The following is a 15,754-nucleotide window of genomic DNA, read 5'->3' as shown; positions in this document are numbered from 1 at the left end:
TCAAGTGATTGTCCTGCCTCAGCCTCCCAAGTAGCTGGGATTACAGGTGCGTGCCACCACACCTGGCTAATTTTGTATTTTTAGTAAAGGTTTCACCATGTTGGTTAGGCTGGTCTCGAACTCCTGACCTCAGGCGATCAACACGCCTTGGCCTCCCAAAGTGCTGCAATTACAGGCATGAGCCACCGCATCAGGCCTTTATTTTTCAATAGAGGCATAGCTCCCCTATACTGGTGGGCATCCTGTATTTAAAAGGAGCTAGTGCCTGATTAATACAAGCTTGGGTGGCACGCAAGTCCCCAGCGGCTGACAAGCTTGGGTACTTTGGTCAAGAAAAGCGAGAAATACTTGTTGACTGAACTTCAGGCTTCAGAACACTAAATACCTCTTTGACCGCTTCCTCCAGCATTTCTGTGTTGGAAGGGAAGCATTTAGTTTTCTTGTTTTTTCCCCCAAGGATGCAAGTTAAATTCTCCCAGGCTCATCAGAGAATGCGGTCTCAGCCATAGTGACAAATCCCAGGCCTCGCTCGATCTTCAGATATTACCACCCAGTTTGGTCCAGTAAACATTTACTTGGCACCCAGTGCTCAGTGGCAAGGCTGGGGGGGGAGTGACAGGGTTCTTAGAGGAAAATGATGGAATGATGGCACCCTGGCCCCCAGTGCTCATGGGCAGGGGTGTGCTGGGAACAGCCCTTGGCACTCAGTATCCCTCCAGCTCTGGAAATCTAGGCTCCTACAGTGCTGCCACCTCATGCTTTAAGCTAGCTAGCACTTTCTTCCTCAATCCTCAAGGATAGCCTATCTCCATTGGGTACTGTTTAGAGAAATAGCAGAATGAAACTGGATGAGTCCACCAAGGACAGTGCCTGCAAAACCACACTGCTCTCACCCCCATGGGCGCTAGATCTGAGGAGTCCTCAGAGCCAGGGGAGGCCCTGGGTCCTTTCCTCCAGGCTCGGCCAACACACAGGCAATGCCAGTGTGACAGGACAAGGCGGACAGGAGGTCAGCTTAACATCAGGTGCCAGGCACAAGCTGAGGCTTAAAGGACGAGAGAGAGCTGGCCAGGAAAGGCCAAGGAGGTGGTGGCCAGGACTCTAAGCAGAAGGAACGGAATGCGCCAAGCTGTGGAGGCAAGAGGCAGCATGGTTTTTGTTTTCAGAGACTGGGTCTAGGTTTGTTGCCTGGGCTGTGGTGCGATCATAGCTCACTGCAGCCTCCAACTCCTGGGCTCAAGAGATCCTCCCACCTCAGCCTCCTGAGTAGCTGGTACTATAGGTGCATGCTCGTAATTTTAAAATTTTTTGTAGAGACAGGCTCTCACTATGTTGCCCAGGCTGCTCTTGAACTCCCAGCCTCCAATGATCCTCCCATCTTGGCCTCCCAAAGTGCTGGGATTACAGGTGTGAGCCACCACCCTTGGCCAGCATGGTTTGTTTTAAAGACAGATGGTCAACAACAAACCATGTCAGGAGACACTTGTGTTCCCCTTCTGTGAACTGTCACTGTCTTAATTACTTCGTTGTCTACATATTGGGTTGCCTTTTTTAACAACTAATTTGTAGGAGTCTGCCATATATTCTAGATATTAACAATGATTTTTCTAGAACAAGCCTGATATCACTGTTTTCCTCCTTAAAACGCTTCCTGTTCAGCTTCTGCTGTTAGGTTACGGCTCTGCAGGATCCAGGGGGTGCAGTGGGATGTGGCCCCTGCTTTCTGTCGCAGCCTCACTTTGTGGCTCTCCCTGTGCCCTGCACGCTTTTGACAATGTTCCGGTCTCTGTCCCCTCTGAACCTGAGCTGGTGGTGTTTCTAACTCTATTCTCCACACCCTCCCTTCACCCAGGAAAACTCCTATTTACATTTTAGCTCTGAACTTAGACACCATTTCCCTTCGAGATTCCCCCAACACCCGCCAATGCCCCGGCTCCAACTGCACCATCCACTTGTTTCTCATGGCCCTAGTGCAGGGTCGCCACTGCCCAGGTACCTGCCTGCAGACCCTCCCGCAGGCCCTGTGAGGTCAGGGGCCGCACTGTTCCCTCTCCCTCACACGCCCAGTACAGGTTTATCCCTCACCCCCTTCCCACCCTTTCCCCACAAGTCCCCAGAGTCCATGGTATCATTCCTATAGCTTTGCATTCTCATAGCTTAGCTCCCATTTATGAGTGAGAACATACGATGTTTGGTTAATACACGTCCCTTATAAAAGTCCCAATACAGCTGGGGTGTGAGAGCTGGCCAGGCCAGGTCACGAAGACTTTCAATTTTAGCCTGAGGCAGTCAGCTGTCACCCAGGTTTTAAGCAAAGATATAAGAAGATGGATTTTTAAAAAGATGACACGTTTGGCCAAAGAATTGGAGGTGTTTCTGACATTTTAGGCAAGAGATAAGGACCTTGCCCTCCTAGTGGGTGTGCAGATTCGGGCCACCTGTGCAACAGCCACCTACGCAGGGCCAACTCCGCATGCTTAAAGGCTAGGTCAGGAAGTGCAGACACTCACAGACCACACGTGACACCAGACAGAACGACCTCCATTCAGAAGAGCACGCGTGGCCCTGTGGGAAAAGCAGGGTCTGGAATGGGACTCTGACCTCTGAGTGACCCCGCAAGTCCCTTCCCGAGTCTCAGCATCCCTATTTGTAAAATGGGATAATGCAATTGATCTAAAGGGGTCATTAAAGGAGTAATGGTGTGAGCATTGGCACAGTATCAGGTACACGGTACCTGGCCTGGGGCTGAGCAAGTGTGAGCGGGTAGGACTGTCCATGAGATAGAAGGGCAGGACAGTTGTGACCATGGGTTCCAGGTTTAGGTTCCAAATCATTTCCCTCCCAGCTGGGTGACTCTGGGCAGGTTCCTTAACCTCTCTAGTCTCGGTAGTCCCCATATGTAAGACGAACTCACCTGTGCCTGAGGCTTGGGAAGAGTTAATACAGGAGAGGTACTTCTTATGGCATCAGGCACATTACAAACGCCCGGCAGCAATGAGCAACAGGATTTGTTACAAGCTATGTTCTGTGGCCACGGTAGAGGGATGAGATTCAACCATGTGGGTAGAAGCGAGCTTCCTGGGTGAGGGCTAACTGTAAGCGGAGCTTCTCTAGGGATATTTGCACAAAACCGGGGACGAAAGGAGAAAACGCACACAAAAGGGAAAGGAAGAAAGGGGTCATAATGATCATTAGCATCTTCTTTACCGTCAAGGTGTGGCTGGGCGTGGTGGCTCATGCCTGTAATCCCAGCACTCTGGGAGGTCAAGGTGGGTGGATCACGAGGTCAGAAGTTCGAGACCAGCCTGACCAATATGGTGAAACCCCGTCTCTACTAAAAATACAAAAATTAGCCAGGCATGGCAGCCCGCGCCTGTAATCTCAGCTGCTCCAGAGGCTGAGGCAGGAGAATCGCTTGAACCCGGGAGGTGAAGGTTGCAGTGAGCCGAGACTGCGCCATTGCACTCCAGCCTGGGCAACAGAGCGAGACTCCATCTCAAAAAAAAAAAAAAAAGAAAAGAAAAGAAAATCAAGATATAACCAAACACCAGATCAGGAATAAAAAGCAGCGCCTGCCCTGATGAAAACCTGGGACCCAGCATCGGCTGGTCTCTCTCCCTGGGGAGTCCTCTCCCTGGCTGGGCTCAGTCTGGGAGCACCCGGTCTGAACCGTGCCACGGGCACTAGGTGGCACAGGCTCCCGGCACTCACCTCGGCAGTCCCTGAAGTCGGCGTGGCTCGGCGGGTGGTGTTTGCACAGCCGCTCCAGGACCTGCTTGTAGTGCATGAGCCGGTGCAGCGGCCGCAGGAGGAAGGTGTTGAGCGGTAGGTAACACACTTTCTGCAGCTCGAAGTCTCTGCAGAAGTTCTCCAGCCGCCGGGAGCTCTTGATCCCGTTCTCCAGGGCCTCCAAGGCCTCGCTGTGCTTCCACAGGTGAGCCGCCAGGTGCTTGGGGGGCAACAGAGGAGGAGGGGCCTGTTCAGCTGGCCGGATACACCTGTGTTCCACCCAGTTTCACTTGGGAAAATGAAGCGCACCTGCGCTCTCTTTATTTCATTGATTTGTTTAATTTCCTTAAATTTCACATTGCTCATAGTTCACTCTTTGGTATTTCACTTAAATTCTCAGGATGAAATAAAAAGGCCTATTAAGGTACTGAGCAGTTTAAAATACACATGGATCATAAAATATATGAGCTATAGATGTAACATCAGAGGTATAAATGTTCCTTTAAAATGGAGCCTGGAAAAACTGGGGAGAAATATATGAACAGGAGCTCCTTAAGGGGGGCTGTGGTTTTCTTCTAAATGTCATCAGATAACAAGCCGGGGTCCATCAATAAGCATTACATAGTTTTAAAACCACATTCCTGCTTCCCTCGCCCCATTTGCTCAGACAGTAACTAAGCAGCTATGTGAGCCCCTCCTCTGCTAGGTCAGGGAGACGGATGAGAGTCAGAAAGCGCCCTCACTCTCCAGGAGTCATGGTGGGGATGGAGACAGAGTAAGCGTTTGGATGACAGAGCATTAAAGAGGAATGAATTCGCCTGGGTGGGAGGGAGGACTTCCAAGGCAAGGACACTGCCAGGCAGATAGGGGGAGAGCAGGGGACAGGGGACACCACGGGACACAAAAGCCAAGGTTGCTTTCTTCAAGTCTCACTTGATAATCACCTCCTAGAGTGGGCTTGCTCTCTGTGTGCTGGTAACTCCCAAATCTAAATTTTTATTTTTTGTGACAGGGTCTTGCTCTGTTGCCCAAGCTGGAGTGCAGTGGCACAATCTCAGTTCACTGCAGCCTCAAACTCCTGGGCTCAAGGGATCCTCTTGCCTCAGCCTCGGGCAGCTGGGACTACATAGGCTTGAGCCACCATGCTCAGCTAATTTAAAAAAAAAAAATATATATATATATATTTAGAGAGACAGGGTCTCACTATGTTGCCCAGGCTGCTGGTCTCAAACTCCTGGCCTCAAGTGATCCTCCCACCTTGGCCTCCCAAAGTGCTGGAGTACAGGCATGAGGCACCACGCCCGGCCCAAAATCTAGATTTTTCTATCATGTATGTGGGTGTATATTTGTATACATGTCTGTCTATAGATATAAAAGACATAAAATGATGAAAGTTTTTTGTAATTGACTTGTTTTTATAGAAAAGCCTATGGTAGTATCTGGCACAGGCGAGTAGCCCAAGTCAGAGAGGAAAACGCAGCACCAGACCTAGATTTCTCATGCCCCGGAAAGAGCTGGAAACATAGGCTGTCCAGACACCCACTTCCTCCTGCCTCGCCTGGGGCCCCCGTGTTTCTTCTCTAACTTCAGAATGGGTACCACCACCAACCAGGTACTCAGGACATTAAAACCTGGGGCATACTCCACATTCTTTCCTTGTCTGAACCCATCCCCAAGTCCTGTCAATTTGTCCTCCAGAAAATGTTGGACCTGCTCTTGTCTTCTTTCCCATGGTCACTGTTCTCATTCCGGTCTGGCATCGTCCACTGCTGCGTGGTCTCCAGCCCCTTCCACTTCACTGTGAGTTGAGCCCCTTGAATGAACTTTCCGCAATGCCACTCAACAGACTCCTCTTAGGCCGGAATCCCTCTGACCTCTCTGGTACTGATGCTTGCCACTCACCCTGAGCCACCCACTGACCACCTTGCACTCAAATGCACCACGCTCTTGCACCCAGAGCCTCTGCCCACAATGCCCGCTGCTGAGGACCCCCCATCCCTCGGAGTTACTCCAGGGCCTGCCCCGCTCTGTGCTCCTGCATCCTCCTGCACTCACTGCTATGTCTATCCACATCATCCTCCTGCACTCACTGCTGTGTCTGTCCACATCATCCTCCTGCACTCACTGCTGTCTGTCCACATCATCCTCCTGCACTCGCTGCTGTGTCTGTCCACATCAGCCCTTATCACACAGCCTCCCTGCTGGGTTGATTTCATGACTTTCTATTTTGACATAGACATTCATAGGAAGTCGCAAAGAAACATACAGGGAGGGACTGTGCACCCCTCATCCAGCCTCCCTCAATGGTGACATCCTGTAAAACTACAGTACAATATCAACACCAGGAAATTGACATTGGTGCAGCCCACAGAGCTTATTCAGATGGCACCAGTTATACATGCTCTTGTGTGTGTGTGCATGCATGTGCGTGCATGTGTGTGTCGCTCTGTGCAATGCTATCACACCTGTGGTCCCCTATTTGATTTTGAGAGAGGGCATCATCACGTTGTAACATCCCGGCAAGTTGTCACATCCTTGGGGCCTGCCATATGCAGTGGGTGTCCAAAGGTCTCCCCTGTACATACTAAAGAGCAAACGAAGCAATGCACACACCCAGGCCAAGGCAGGGGTCTTGGGAGAACACATGAGTTGGCGGTGGCCGGAAGGCAGGGTAGAAGGTGAAGGGCTGGGAGCAGGGTCTGGAAAGATGGCCTAGGACTAGAGTAGAGGCTTTCTTCATTAGGGTTAGAGTTTGGACTGCATTCTCCAAACCGCAGAGAACCAGGAGGGCTCTGCGCAGTCAGTTTTGTGTTGTATGAACAGCGACTCCAGCCATCATATCCGTAGTGTGTTGGGAGGCTGGGTTGGTGGGAGGTGACTCATAGGGAAGCTGGCCCGGTCGCCTAGCAGGAAGAAAACAGAGAGCCAGGAGGAGCAAAGTGGTAGAAGTGTGAGAAGGAGGTACAGGTGGTAGAAGCTTGGAGAGACAGGCGATACAGGAAGGAAGGAAGGTCCCCACTTGCAAAGCAGGTAAAGGTCAGGATGAAAGGCCCTTTCTTTGCATTGATTTCCAAGTGCTTTTGTGTGTCTGGATGGACGTGTGCAGTGGACGTTCACAGCGTGGGCCGGAGATCCTGATTTGGGTGTCTCTGATTCTCTGGAGGTGGTTAAAGACCCTGGACTACCCTCCCTTGGTCGTGTGACCTCACTCCTGTGTGCAGAGGCTGGGAAGAGCCGATCAGGCTGAGACTGATGACAGCAGGTGAGTGCACAGGTCAGGGGTGGGAGTGGAGTGGGAAAGACACTACAGGCTCGAGAACACTCTAAGCATTTGGACAACAGTGCTGGCCTGGGCTTCTCACATTTCTGGAAACTTCGGCTGTGCCCCCCCCATGCTTTATAGAAATTCTTTAAAACAATAAAAACAGCCATTTAAAAAAACCACAACTAACTTCTCAAAAAGGCTGCCAGTGGTTCTTACAGCCTCTCCATCTATTTTTATTTTGCTTGCACAGAGCTCCATGCTATAAACGCTCATGGCATCAGCACACTCCTGAGATGCCAGCACAGCAGAGGAAGCTGGCTGAATGCAGAAATGCCAGCTCCCCAGACCGAGGAGAAATAATGCCAGGAGCGGAAATCAGGTGTATTTTTAGGTGGTCTTCTGCGCTGGGTTAGTGGAGGGGAAGGTGGGATGTCAGCCTCTGCAGGAAAGCAGCGGTGGGAGTTGGCACACAACCTGGAGAAGCCATGAAGGACACTTGCTGAACGGCGCCATGCTGGGGACTGTCCCTGCAGGTAGGGAAGAGCCTGGCAGCTCTGCTGCTGTCCCCAAAGGCCCACACCAGAGTCCAAGCCTCCTTGAAGAGGGCACCCCCCTGGGGAGCTGTGATCTCAGATGGAGGAACACGGGGAGAAAAGCTGAGAAACCAGAACAGCGCGAGAAAAAGTACAGAGCATGTGAAAAGAGGGAAAAGATGGAAGAGAACAACAGCAATAGCGTCATGTTACACAAGAGAGGAAAAAGGACATTTCTGAGAAGCGAATGAAGCTGGTCTGCAGGGACTACATCCTGTCTGATCCCAGCTATGTGACATCTGGAAGGCAAAACTATGGAGATGGTAAAAGATCAGTGGTTGCCAGGGATTTGGGGGACATCTAAGGGGGTTGAATAAGTGGAGCCCAGGGGAGTTTTTGGGCAGGGAAACTGTTCTGTGGATCCCTGTCATTACAATTTGTCAACACCCACAGAATGTACACCACCGAGAGAGCCCTAATGGTCAACCTTGTCAATATTGGTTCATCAGTTTCCACAAGTGCACCAAGCCAGTGCAAAAGGCTAATAGCTGGGGAACTTGTGTGTTTGGGGGTGGAGCGAAGAATATGAGAACTCTGTACTTTCTGCTCAAGTTTTCTATAAAGCTAAAATTGCTTTGAAAGATAAAATACACTAACTTCAGAAACTCCCATGGAAAGTGGAAAAGATGTCTGTTATTCTTCTGTCTGAATGTTGTGCCTCAGCTGTAGCTCATGCCATTCAAAATACTGTGGCTGTGGAACATCTTAGGGAATTCTTGCTTTTCTTTTTTGCATAGGATTCTGCAACCCTGATCACTCCCACAGCCTCTCTCTGGTATTGCCCCAAATTGCAAAGGGTTGCTGTTTGAACACAGTGAAAAAACAAACAATACCTCAGGATTCAGTCAGTGTTACTGTGGTCTTTGTTAAGAGAAAGAGATTGACAGGAAATCTCTTCAGTGGCATTTGATCCTATCTTTTCTGTGCCACCCCCCTGACCCTCCTCCCCTTGTCTCTCTCTCATGAGATTCATCTTTGTTTATTTATTGCTTATTTCTGAGATAGGGTCTTGCTCTGTTGCCCAGGCTCGAGTGCGGTGGTGCAATCAGGGCTCACTGCAGCCTCAACCTGCTGGGTTCAAGTGATCCTCTCCCCTCAGCCCCCTGAGTAGCTGGAACTACAGGCACTTACCATCACTCCTGGCGAATGTTTTTTATTTTTCATAGAGACAAAGTCTTGGCATGTTGTCTAGGTCTCAAACTTGTGGGCTCAAGCAATCCTCCCACCTTAGCCTCCCAAATTGCTAGGATCACAGGCATGAGCCACCACACCCAGCTGAGATATATTATTTTAGTGGGAAAAACTAAACACCAACCCACTTAGCTAGGTTCATGGGAGTTAAGACAAACCCTAACAGTAATTTCATTCTATGAGTGTCCTGTGTATAGTAGGTGCTCACTTAGCACTGGGTGGATGGATGGGTGGATGGATGGACTAAAATGGGGGCAGTATGAGCACCTTCTTTAGGGGGTTGCTAGCTTCTCGGGGCAGTTGTTAGTTTTTAAGGTTGTCATACAGGCTCTGGGCAGTTGAGATTCAGGAAGATTGCTTTAAAATGTGAGTACAGGTGTATTCAAAAGACATGCTGTGTGAATTAAAACATTGTATGTTAAAAGAATTGTTAATGGAGTCAAATGAAAACAAAAAAAGGAAAATTTCTGATATAAGGGATGGGGCAGATTTTTTGAATGTGGTAGAGTATTAGTTTAATGTTTATTGACTTCTTTGGATATACTTTCACTTTTATGTCATTCATTGTAGATATTGCTGGATGATTAAAAACATATTTGTGACCAGGCGTGATGGCTCATGCCTATCATCCCAGTACTTTGGGAGGCCGAGGTGGGTGGATCACCCGAGGTCAGGAGTTTGAGACCAGCCCGGCTAACATGAAGAAACCCTGTCTCTACTAAAAACACAAAAATTAGCTGGGTGTGGTGGCACGCACCTGTAGTCCCAGCTACTCGGGAAGCTGAGGCAGGAGAATCGCTTGAACCTGGGAGGCGGAGGCTGCAGTGAGCTGAGATCGTGCCATTGCACTCCAGCCTGGGCGACAAGAGTGAAACTCCATCTCAAAAACAACAACAACAACAAAACCAACCAACCGAAAAAAACAAAAAACAAAACACAAAAAAACCATATTTGCCTCGTACACTGATTTAAAGTCATAGAATTTACTGAAACACCTACATAGCTCTGAATCTAACATTTGTGTCATGGTTATTAAGAAACCAAAACAACCGGCTGAAAATGAAATGTTCAGACAATGTTTGTCTATGCCTTTTTTTTTTTTTTTTTTTTGAGGTTTTGAATCATCCATTCCCAGAAAACACTTGTTGTTTTGGGTACAATGCAAAACTTTCCAAACAAAACACCTACTAAAAATGCTTTCACTAAAGGGATTGGATTTTCATTCATGCTTTGAAATAAAAGTATCTAGAAAGGCTGGAGAAGGGTTTGCCAAACAGCCATCTTCCTGCTGTGCCTTAGATTAGACCAGGGGTGTCCGATCTTTTGGCTTCCCGGGACCACACTGGAAGAAGAATAACCGTCTTAGGTCACACATAAAATACACTAACACTAACGATAGCTGATGAGCTAAACAAAACAAAACAAAACAAAAAAACCCAAAAATCACCAAAAAAAAAAAATCTCATAATGTTTTAAGAAAGTTTATGAATTTGTGTTGGGCCACATTCAAAGGCGTCCTGGGCTATACGCGGCTGGTCGGCGGTGGGTTGGACAAGCTTGGCGTAGACAGTCAAATCAGGAGATGCACACTGATGGAAATGGCTTATGGCCTACACCCACAGCAGCCCCCGCTCGATTTTCCTCGGTGAACTTGCTCCACCCAAATCTCAACCAGCTCACCTTCATGCCCTGAATGTTCTTCAGCATGACATCGCCGATTCTTTGGTAATCTCTGATTTGGGCATTTGAGCGGCCTTCCCTGAGAGCAAAAGCAAAGGGTTGGAAATGCAAAGCGTTAGTAGTGACATGACCAGAAGAGGCCCAGCCCTGGGTTACAAATATCAGCCTACTGCTTTCTTTCCAATCACCCCTCCCCGGACATCTCTTGGACCTCTCCTGAACTTCTTATGGAGTCACGGAATGTTACTGTTGGAGGGAGACTTGGAAATTACCCCACTCATCCTGCAAAGAATTCCACTTACACTTTGAAAGAGACAAGAGAGAACCAATTTCCGATCCTTTTAATTTGGTTTAATTATTTTACTCTACCCATCTGCACACAGAAGTTTGATTTTATATTAATTTTTTTCCATCTACACTTGGGTGATTTTAGCATCATTAGGTCAGCACAGAGATCGTTTGCAGTAAGTGGCTTGTAAACAGATTCTATCCTAGAGATGGGTACTGCTAGACACCTGTAGGAAGCAAGACTCAGCCTCAAAGCAAGGTTTCTGCTTCTAAGAGCGCTTGTCTGAAGCAGACCAATACCTGTCCATAGCCCTGGGGAAGAGAAATGCATAATTGAGAAAGGACAGGAGATGGTACCTGAAGGTGGGAGTGACGCAAATGCCATAGAATAGGGTAGGGTGGGTGGCCCAGGAAGAGAGAGGCATGGAGGGGAGGGCCATGGTCCCCCAGACACGTTGGGTGCTAGACAGCAAAGCTGTGGGCACTTTCAGTGAGGTCTGGGGTACACATACACCTTTCCAATGGCTCACTGATCAACGCAGAGAGAAATATAAAAACATGGATGGTAGCGAGTATTTATTAAGTACTGTCCATGCACCGGACACCGTGCAGACTTAATTACAGGCATGAGCCCTTTTAGTCCTCATAGAAACCCTCTGCGGCAGGTACCACTATCACCCTCATTTTACAGTGAAGGAGACAGAAGCATAAAGCAACGATGAACTTGTCTGATATCTGTTATCACGAGGTGTGAACTCACACAGCTCTAGTTTCCCAGGCCACACACCTAACCATTATGCCACTGCATAGCTGCTGACTTTCCCATCAATGAGAAAGGAATTTCCCAGAGACAATTAAAACATGGTTTTCAACAATCAACCTGGCAATTATCTTTAAACCAACTGTCCAGGAAAACCAGAAGCCAACTTACATGAAAGGAACGAATTAAAAACAACAACTACAACAAAAACCCGGCACTAGGCTTCTAATAGGAAGTGAGAGATCCTCAAAGTGGAAAAAAATAGCTGGCAACCGAAGTCAGGAGAGACCCAGGATCTACATACACCTTATGCTGGTTAATATCGAGTGTCAACTTGATTGGATTGAAGGATGTAAAGTATTGATCCTGGGTGTATCTGTGAGGGGTGTTGCCAAAGGAGATTGACATTTGAGTCAGTGGAGTGGGAAAGGCAGACCCACCCTCAATCTGGGTGGGTACCACCTGATCAGGTGCCAGCATGGCCAGAATAAAAGTAGGCAGAAGAATGTGGAAAGACTAGATGGGCCTAGCTGCCTAGCCTACATCTTTCTCCCATGCTGGATGCTTCCTGCCCTTGAACATCAGACTCCAAGTACTTCAGCTTTGGGACATGGACTGGCTTCCTTGCTCCTCAGCCTGCAGACGGCCTACTGTGGGACCTCACCTTGTGAACGTGAGTCAATACTCCTTCATAAACTCCCCTTTATATATACATCTGTCCTATTAGTTGTGTCCCTCTGGAGAACCCTGACTAATACACACCCCACAGATGTGGTAGCTAAGAACCTTCTGGCAATGTGAGAAAAGGCTTCCACTGGGACACTCAGAGCCCTCCTGTTGACTCAATTTCTGATTCATCAAGGATCTTCTGATGAACAGAAGAGGGCAAGGAGGATGCACACGCTTAATTAAGCAAACCCAGAAGGTAGACAAGTCATCGTGTGTAGAAACAGGTTGCTCCTGGCTTCACAATCCAGGCAATCAACAGCATTATTTATTCTATTGGTTCCAACTAAGCATATAGAGCAAATTACATCACAGGGGAGAATGAGGGCACCCAAACCTTTTAGATAATAAAGCTTCTCTAAAATGAAAGAAAAGAGAGCACCCCCAGGCTCCCCAGCTCCTTCCTGGGTCTTCGTTCCTGCCCTGTGTACTAGTAGTCTTCAACCTGGTCAGTTTTCTTCCACCAGCACAGCATACTCAGTCCTTTGCGTTCTCTTAGCTGCCTTCATTGGTACTGCTCCTCTGCTAATTAAACAAATCTCTCCCCACCACTCTCCTAAAAAGGTTCTGGGAAGATGGCCATTAGCCTCTGAACCACCAGAGCCCATCTCCCCTCCTCCTATATTGGGGCTTTCCGGGCTGGTCAGCCCCACTGCATGGCCCTCCAAGCTCATCCGCTAGGGGGCGCTTTCCTCTCCAGACTCCCTCATTTCTCTTCAGGCCAACCGTTCAATTCTCGTGGCCACCTCTTCAGGCTGCTCCCAAGCTATCTGTGTGTTTTGGGAGTCCTTTGGTGGTCCTCTCTTTTCACCCTCTACTTCTTCCTATACAAACCCTCCTACTTGCCCCATGGCAAACAGCAGTTCATGATGAAATATCAGTTCATGATGCCAAACCACGGCTGATGCAGGTAATGCGTTTCTTAGACCATTCAGAACGCTCCATGCGAATGACCCCACATCTTGAATCTCAAACATAAGATGTTCCAGATTTTAGGATCTTATTTCCAACACCAAATCCTCTTCCTCCATTTTAATTTTTTTTTTTTTTTTTTTTTAAGATATGGGGTCTTGCTTTGTCATCCAGGGTGGAGTGTGGTGGTATCATCACAGCTTGCTGCAGCCTCAAACTCCTGGTCTCAAGCCATCTCCCTGCCTTAGCCTCCTGAGTAGCCACTAGAGGTATGCACCATCATGCCAGCTTATTTTTTTTTTTTGTAAAGATGGGGTCTATTTTGTCAAAGCTGGCCTTGAATTCCTGGACTCAAGTGATCCACCTGCCTCAGCCTCTCCGCTGGGGTTACAGGTATGAGCCACAGTGCCTGGCCTTGTTATCTGGAACTTAAATAATTGGCCCCAGAATTTTTTGAATGGATCTGCCATTTGAGAACATACAGAAACAAAGGACTTAATTTCAGAGGACATCATTTAGATATTCTAGTGAGAGTCTGGATTTCGGGGGAAGAAATGGGGAGGAGTCTGGCTTCCATTAGTAATAAGCAACACCCTCTCTCTCATAGACACACCCCTATTCAAGAGAAAATGAAGGGCTGGGAAGAGGATGCTGGGTGAGGGCAGTGGGGCATGAGATGGAAGCCAGATGTCATCTATTTCACTTTCTCTGTTCTTTTGCCAACTATTTATTATCTACTCATGTTAAAACTCCAAACTTGAAAGAACCTTCCTTCCCACATCCATATCTCTCTAAGTCCCCAGCATCTTTCATGGTAGAGACAGCTCTGGGTTGACACCATCAGACCCCTGTGCGGCTGGGAAGATGCAGATGCCTAATTGTAAAGGGGTCAGCTCTACGTGATGTGGTGAGTACAGGCTAGGGGCCTCTGAAGTCACTGCAAACAGCACAACACATCCGTCTTTCTTGTCTCGTTCTGTCCCCACCTCACGTCACATAGCAAGTCCCAGCCCTGGTTGGTTCCAAATACACAGGACACAGCCCCAGGGACTGGGGGCAACATCCAAATTCCTGCTGCCCATCTAGAAATATCCTCATGGTTTTAGTTCCTCTCCATGTCACTACCTCCAAAACTATAAAGCCGAAGTGTTCCTTCTATTATGAACAGCTGAAAGGTCACTGGATTATCAAGAACATGAGAAGGAATTCTAACTCTTCCACCACGTCCTCCGGATGTTAACCTCACAAGAAAGGGGTCCTTGTCTGCAAGGCAGGGCCACATATTTGTTGCCTGCGTAATTACCACACAGCAACAAAGACAAAAATTCTTTTGACAATTTCACTTAGGAAAACCATGTAAGTCTGCTAAGAAACTGCCTGGATGCTCAATTCTGACCTGTGCAATGTGATTAACTTACTCCCAGGAGCCACTACACGTCACCTCAGCAAAGGACTCAACACACACTCACACACTTCATGAATTTTCAGGTCTTCCTGACCTCATATCAAAACTTCACTCACCACAATGTGAGCATTCAGCAGCAGACTGACTGACGGCAAGGAAGAAGAAAAGGACATGAAAATGACCACCTGTGGGTGGGCCAACAGCAAGGTTGTCTCCAAGGGTGGACTGTGAGTGTTTTGCCCATCATCTCCCTAAGAGGAGGCAGAAGGACCGCCTGTAGGAGTTTTGTCTCTGACTGCCAAGAAACACTCGTGCAGGCTGTCGTCGCAGGCAGGGGCAAAGCCGGCCACGATCAATCAATACTTAGCCCTCTTACTCACCTCCCCAACTGCAGGGTCAACATAAAGCCCATTTAGAACATCAGAGAAACAGTTCACAGTGTGCTGGTGACCTTGGTGGCAATAACATCTCCCAACTCTCCTCTAAAGCATCATGAGCCCCAGGCGTGGGCTCCCTCTGAGAGGGCGTGTTTTCTGGAAAGCAGTAACGTTTGGCCAGGCTGTGGTGAAGTACCTGGGGAGATTCCTTAACCATGAAAGAGGGCAGTGACTGGCACGCTGCATATCCCAAGGGCCCAGTGTAAACCCAGGCGTGTTTACTCATCACCCAGCTGTCCCCTTCTCTCCTTGCCACAATATGAAGAACCATCCCGTCAGAGGACACACGCCAGCAGTGCAGCTTGGAGTTCAACGGCTCATTTTTGTCCCCTGGCTGTATCTCTAGGTGCTCACTCAATCCCGAAAACGATCTTTTTTTGAAGCCTCTTAGTCTTCACTTGCAACACCAACACCACATCATTGTCCTCACTACTCCCTGTAGTCTCTAGGATTCTAAATGGAAAAAAGGTAAGAAATTATGTATGTTTGTGAGTCTATATAAGCAAAAAGCATAGTGTGAAATGAGTAAGTGGGAACAGACGGACCCTACATTAATATATGGGGTGAGGAGGGTGGCTGGGTTCCAAAAGCAAACAAATTAGCCAAAGTAACTGTGTGTGTGTGTGTGTATGTGTGTGTGTGTGTATATATATATATATACACATATAGTTTGTGTTTTTTTTTTGAGACAGAGTCTCGCTCTGTCACCCAGGCTGGAGTGCAGTGGCGCAGTCTTAGCTCACTGCAACCTCTGCCTCCCAGGTTCAA

At 48.3% G+C, this 15,754-nt stretch overlaps 1 protein-coding gene across 2 annotated transcripts in view; it reads right to left on the bottom strand.

Annotated features, from left to right (window-relative positions):
• FARP1 (FERM, RhoGEF (ARHGEF) and pleckstrin domain protein 1 (chondrocyte-derived)) overlaps window positions 1-15,754 on the bottom strand; it is a 236,731-nt gene that overhangs the window by 15,352 nt on the left and 205,625 nt on the right. For both annotated transcript variants that reach the window (XM_011933812.1, XM_011933813.1), the window contains exons 16-17: window positions 10,459-10,537; window positions 3,712-3,949 (exon numbers count right to left, since the gene is read on the bottom strand). In XM_011933812.1, the coding sequence (XP_011789202.1) occupies window positions 3,712-3,949; window positions 10,459-10,537 (317 nt within the window). The remainder of the gene's footprint in view (window positions 1-3,711; window positions 3,950-10,458; window positions 10,538-15,754) is intronic.

Source organism: Colobus angolensis, unplaced genomic scaffold (genome assembly GCF_000951035.1).
Source record: "Colobus angolensis palliatus isolate OR3802 unplaced genomic scaffold, Cang.pa_1.0 Scaffold13, whole genome shotgun sequence".
In the NCBI taxonomy this organism is placed as follows: Eukaryota; Metazoa; Chordata; class Mammalia; order Primates; family Cercopithecidae; genus Colobus; species Colobus angolensis.
The sequence above is the reverse complement of the archived record's forward strand: the minus strand, read 5'-3'. Positions and strand labels throughout refer to the sequence as shown.